General features: G+C 33.3%; 1 protein-coding gene across 2 annotated transcripts in view; it reads right to left on the bottom strand.

Moving 5' to 3' along the window:
* Window positions 1–4110: 4110 nt before the first annotated feature.
* Window positions 4111–6869, bottom strand: part of LOC102593463 (THO complex subunit 4D) — a 6201-nt gene continuing 3442 nt past the window's right edge. Inside the window, exons 5-7 of one of the 2 annotated variants that reach the window (XM_015308503.1) lie at window positions 5778–5959; window positions 5334–5387; window positions 4111–4561 (exon numbers count right to left, since the gene is read on the bottom strand). In XM_015308503.1, coding sequence (XP_015163989.1) covers window positions 4384–4561; window positions 5334–5387; window positions 5778–5959 — 414 coding nt within the window. In that variant the 3' untranslated portion in view covers window positions 4111–4383. Of the gene's footprint in view, window positions 4568–5333; window positions 5388–5777; window positions 5960–6869 lie in introns of both variants that reach the window. The other variant, XM_006346693.2, reaches the window with a different exon arrangement.

Here is a 6869-nt window from a genome sequence, read left to right as displayed (position 1 = left end):
TTTATAGCTATTTATCTGATACATAAATTATGTATCATTTGCTATGTATCGGGTAAAGGAGTGATGTATCTAAAATTTCTTAAAATTTTAAAATTATAAACTTTCAAGATAAAATATAATTAGCGACCAAATTGGGGCGGCAGCAGAATCCTAAAGGGCTTGTCGGCCCACGCGTATACCGTATTGGTCTGTTTTAGTGGATTTTGGGGCCCAATTTACCTTTTTTCTATTTTCCTTAACAAGCTTCATGGCTGAAAAGAAAAAGATAAAGAAAAGTTTAAAAAATCTTTATTATTCCTTCAGTTTTATAATACTTGATCGTAGTTGATCTGACACATATCTTAAAATTTAATTAGAAGTATATTTTTACTAATCTAACTTTATTAATGATATTGTAAAAATCTAAATTTGACTGCTAATACTTTATTCAATCATTCAATGATAGGGGTGGTATTGAAAGAAAATACTTAATTTTCTAAATTGAACAAGTAAAATGAAATACCAAGTAAATGAAATGAAGGGAATTTTATTTCTTATTTGTGTCTAATATTTATTTTGAGATCCGACTAATTCATATACTCTCTAACAAATATGACATCGTATGATCGTACTCAAACTTTAAACTTAAAATCTTTCATTATTAAGAATGTGAAAGTAACCAACATTCCACCGTAACCTATAATTATGAACCACATGAATCTATGCTACAATTTAAAAGTACCACAATCATGCATCTTTCTCATCAACTTTAGATTAACCAATGATCATCACATGACTCAAAATCGTAGAATAGAAAATGACATTTTTATTTATTTATTTAGGGTTTGTTGACTCCTTGGATTGGATGACATAGGCAAACACGTAAAAGATTTTTAACAATCCGCAAGGCTTGGCTGAGTTGGTTGGGTGAGTGGTTTTTTACTAGGAAGACTGAATATCGATTTTCATTATCAGAAGCATTTTCAGTCAAAGCTTGTCGCATCAGACTTGTCTAGCTAGTATGATTTATATATATCATATGTGGTTTATGAGTTATTACACAAAAGTCGATTTACTTAGTGCGCATTTAAAGAGGAATCCGACTCTAAACTCAATAGTGCATACACTGCAATTCGAACCACAACACCATACAATAATTGAACTAGAACTTGTAGTAAGAAAATTTGAAATATAAAATAAGAAAAACATCAAGAAGTTATTAGAGATTCACAATAACCTTAACCTTGTATATATAAAGTATAATTTTTCAATGTAAAGGGATCTGAATGAACCCGCTTGCACCCAATAGCACCATAAACTTTCACCTTTTTGTGATATATAAATCGATTTTTCACCTTATAATTTTCTCGCAATTTCCTCTTCACCTCCCCTAACTATATACAATAAAATTAAAAGGAAAAAAAAAAGATGATGTAAGGCTAACATAGATTTCAAGCAAGAGGAATAGTGTGTAGGGTTTTATTCTTCACCTCTATTGACACTTGGCATGACACATTAGCTTTTTATTCTTTTTATTTTTTCCTTTATAGAGTACTAAGTAAAAAGCACTAAGAAGGTCCAATACTTTTAATTAATTTCTAATTTGAGTTGAGACTTAATTTTATTGGAGTTTTTGAGGGATTAACAGAGAGTGGAACATTTCACTGGTCATGACCAAGATATTATTATTTAGTGTTTTATTACTTTGTTATTATTTTATTATTTTCTTGATTTCAATTATCATATAATATAATCTCTTTGTTGTTGCTGTTTTTTTTCTCCATTGTTTTTAGTATGGATTATGTTTTAGTTCATGAGTTGATGATCTATCTAAAACATTTTTTATACCTTTTCAAGATAAGAATAAACTGCGTATAAACCAGTAAATCACCCTTTTTAGACTCCGCTTGTAACTTTACATTAACACACAAAGTATGTTATTTTGTTTTTTTGCAAACACAACAACCAATAAAAGATTGACATTCTCAAGAACCATTTCCCCAATTGAAACCCCACAAAAGATAGATCTATGTATAGTATCCAAGATATAGAGTTTATAGCTCTTTATCACTTTCCAATTGTAATAGTCCACCAAATTTGATGTCCATTTGTATGAGAACAAGTTTGTCAACATATCACCAAATATGATATAAACATTTCCCAAGAACCGTTGTTTATTTGACCATTATGCAGGTAGTGAATTCACAATTTAAACGTTATATTTATTTTTCAAACATATTTATTAAATTCGACTCAAAAATATTATTATTATGGAGTATTAAATTAATAAACTCATGATTGAAACCCCCACCCTCAAAAATACAAATACGAAACCAAGATTTAGGATGAGAATATTCCAATTGATAGGTGTATTATATGAGATGTCATTGTATGTGACCTCGTAAATTGCATTAATTTATCCTAAATATTTCATTTTAATTGAAATTTGGTAGGAATTATTTCTTTTCCCTTTTTTTTTCTAGTGGAGGAGGAGTAATGGGGGTTTGAAGAACTATTCATTCCATAGTATTATCCATTTAATATGATATGTATAAAACCTTATCCTTAGGTAGCATATTATGTGTTTCTACATTCTTCTTGTTTTGTTGTCAAAGTGTACTAGTACCATTAGAAGGGTACTCAATGAAAAAAAAATCACACTATTTTTTTATATACATATATAATTGTGGTGTTCGGATCAATTTTGATACATATCGATTAATTCTATGAAGTGTCTGTTATCTCTGACTAACATAAATACGTGTAATTTTATCCTTCAAGATTTAAACGGATGAAAAAAAATCAACCTAATTCAGACACATATATACCCCTTTCCATTTTCATTATTATAAGCTTTAATATGTGGTCACCATTTTCTTGATTGGTTGAGTGGTTACTTGATTCAATCATTTTTAAACACCTTGCTTTAGAAATTTGGTGAACATTTTTGGAGTCTGTTAGGATTGCTACATTAGTTGAAGCTTTTTGGATTTGTTAGGATGTTGACTTAAGTGGACAAATATTCTCCAATTGCAAAGAGTTTCATTCACTAAGTCTTAGAAATCATATTACTTTATCCATAAATTATTACAATAACATAAAACTAATATGGTGCACTTAGGATTGATCTCATTGGATGCCACTTTGAAATAACATGTCAAAAAACATAGGCTTTTCAACATCATCTTTTTGAAGAAATAAATTCAAGAAAGTTCCTATGAAAATAATTTGTCTCCCATTATTACTCATGATTCATCAAGTTATATTATATATGATAAACAAGAAGAACTTCTTGTTCTTTTGTGATTAATGATGATGGGAGGTGGGGGTGGGATATAGTGACGAAGAGAAATTTCGTTAAGAGTGTTCAAAATTTAATATATATATGTATGAAAAATAATTTTTAACCTATATATAGTATAATTTTTCGACGAAGGATGTTCGACTGACCACTGAGTGGCTACGCTACCGATGGGGTGGGGGATAAATGTATAATTAAAGACACATGTGTGACCTATGCATGTCGTCATTTTTCTTGCATAAATTAAAGATTTAATTTGATTTCTGTGAAGTATGCTAAGGTATAAAATATTAATTCCATCATCACATAAAGAAAAAAGACCCACTCATGACTTCTGCCACAATTATGTACATTGTTACTAATTCAATAAGGGAGGCGTTTGGTAACGGATTTGGAGGTGAGTTATGCAAATATTAAATCTCGCATCAATAATACCATGTTTGATAATTAATAATAGGTTAAATTACTCACAAGTCAGGATCAGTATAACTCGTTACATGTTTTTCTTGATTCATTGCTTACACTGTTCTATGGCATCTCCCTAACAACATACCTAATGTATTTTCCCAAACGTCTTAAGAGGGACGTCTTAACAGGGTAGAGTGTACGAAGATACTACCCCTAACTCAGACATAGAGAGGCTGTTCCTGAAAGACCGTCGGAACAAGTGCAGCTACGGCATCTCCATAGTAAAAAAAAATGGCGAACAATTTTCTATAAAATTATTCAACAGATGTGCATTGTAATCCCTACAAAAAATAATTTGTGAACCATGTGATCTCTAGGATGTATCAAAACTGAAGCAGCCAAGTGATACACAATACAAAAGATTGAACAAATGAAGTAAACATTGAAGTTCAACTTTCTCTCCATATTCACTTTCCCAGATCCATGGTTAATACTTGGATGGAAGACAAACAAAATAAAGCAACAAAGCTACCATATAGTCATTATACTAACTCACATCGACGTTCTAATATTCATGTTACAAACCATTAAAAATAAAAAACTAGCATCCTCCAAAAGTATCAGAAATAAGTACTATGGCAGTCAGCAAACTTTACAGGAAATGTTCTCGCAGTTCTTGAAAGTGCACCACTATATTAGGTCTGCATAGCATCTGCATTAGCATGATAGTTTTCCAGCTCCTTGTCAAGATCTTCTGCTGACTTCTCAACGCCATTCTTACTACCCCTACCACCACGACCGCGTCCTCCACGTCCACGACCACGACCACGACCGCGGCCGCGTCCTGGTGCATTACCCAAGCCACCATGCCCCCTTTGACTATACAATGAGATTAAAAAAATAGTTCAGAAAAACCAACAAATTGTTTAACAAGTACAGTGTGATTCAGATCTTAAGACTTTCAAGCATCTTTTTCCTTTATCAAGGGGATTCATCTAATTAGTTTATTTCCACAACTATCATTTCACTTTGATGCAATGATCACCTTCATTTGCTCGTATATTTAACTTCAATCTAGACATGTGTGACCATTAAGAATAAAACATGCTAAACATTTTAACTCCCGAAAGCAACACTAAGCCATATCCACATCAAAGGTACCCGAAAGTAACACTAAGCCATATCTAGATCAAAGGTACCCGAAAGTAACACTAAGCCATATCCACATCAAAGGTACACTTGATTAGCCCATCAAAAAGGAATCTCTTATCTTACATGGCATTACATTGTTAATAAGAAAGAGATTGCACTGTCAAAACAGAAATAAACTGTGTAACTTGTGTTTTATGTGATGACCTTAGAACTTGGCGACAAAAATTAGATGTCAAAGCTCCCTTAATAGAAGATAAATACTGGGAACGGCTCAAAATGGAACGATAGTCATCTATTGAGCTATGCAGGGAGATAAAATTCCACTATCTGACATATGTTAATCATCAACTTTATTAATTGACTTAAAAGGCAAAATTCATCATTCTACTAATAAATAGCCTTCAGTTGTCTCCGAACAAACATGTAACCTCCCAACCACAACCCAGTAACCACACATCCATAGAATAAATAGCTGTGCCCACGAGAAACTCACCTTGAACCACGATTAGCAGCAGATGCACCACCTCTTCCACGAGCTGAGCCCGGCCTGCACAAGACATAAAGTCACTTTAACTTCCAAAATTATACTGAACACAATTCACCCACAGCAGCATCATAATACTTTGGAGAACAATATTCCTATAAGATGACCCCACCAATCAAAACTACCACATCCTGCTAAAAAATTAACTACAAAAAAGCAAATGACTCCAACATCAAATTTAAAAAAATTAACTTAGTGAACTTGACAAAGCTACTAAGAGGCTAAAACCACATTATCTGCACTATTTGCTATTTAGCGATAGCCAATACGAGTGCAAAATATTCTAAAAGTAAAATGGTTGTTGATGCTGCATCAGAGTCTATCAGACAAACGTGGAGCTCACACAGACAAATAGAGGTGCAATGCAAAGAGAGCAAAATTAATAAGACGTACATCATGACAACGGTCCTCCTTCCATTTGCTCGTCCAACATCTACACGAGCTGATAAAGGAATGTCCGGCTTGGGAGCGACAATTTCTATCTTCATAGGTTTCCCATCCAACTGAACATTGTTGTATCTTTTAAGTGCTTGATATGCATCACTCCTTCTGGCGAAAACCACCTCAGCTGAGCCCTATGAGTGATCAATATTTACCATCAATATTAACTAAAAACTATACAAGCATGCTACAAAAACAACTAGACTATTGAATCCAAAACAAGCAATAACTGAGAAGCCAATACAAGGACAAAAGACGCAGCAAAACAGCTAGCTCGAACAAAATAATTCAGCACCACAAACTAACAGAAGATGATAAACGCAGAACTATACTGATAGATTGTGCTAGACACAAGCATAATTGGACAGACATGATAATAAACGGGGTGATGTACAAACAACCAAAGCTTATACTCTAGTGGTATCTGTGAGGGTCTTCTACATGATAGGCAAGGGTTCGATTCACACTAGACCTTATACCGTATCCCTTCCACAATTCCTCCATGATTAGGGTCTTCTACATGGTAGGCAAAACTGATTTGAAGTTTGACTAGTAATTTTCTATTCAAATTCAAGGCACTAATATTCATTTTACTTTATGATAGTTGTCTCATGCCTAAACAGATAAATGCTGCCTTAACCACATTGCAACTTCAAACAAAATGATATCCACTACTTCCATCTCAAATAGTAGATCTGGTAAAATGCTTTGACACAACGCAATTATACCAAGATAAGAGCTCAATAGCTCAGCATGAGTAAGGCTCTTATTTAGAAAGTAAGTGATATGTTAAAAGTTGAAAGCAGCTTCCAGTAGTGGATCTAGTGTATTACTTTGACATACTGAAAAATTGAGGCCCATCCTTTGAGTGGACAGTTTGAGGTAATAGAGGATACAGGGTAACACAATAATTTCTGGATTATTCATAGAAACTTATTTCCAATATACAGAAGTTTATTGATGCAAAAGCACAGCTATTTAGGATGACTAGATATTTCTCAAGTCTTGTAAGGCTGTCCCCCCCCCCCCCCCCCCCCCCCACCA

Source organism: Solanum tuberosum, unplaced genomic scaffold (assembly GCF_000226075.1).
Source record: "Solanum tuberosum cultivar DM 1-3 516 R44 unplaced genomic scaffold, SolTub_3.0 scf00086, whole genome shotgun sequence".
In the NCBI taxonomy this organism is placed as follows: Eukaryota; Viridiplantae; Streptophyta; class Magnoliopsida; order Solanales; family Solanaceae; genus Solanum; species Solanum tuberosum.
The sequence above is the reverse complement of the archived record's forward strand: the minus strand, read 5'-3'. Positions and strand labels throughout refer to the sequence as shown.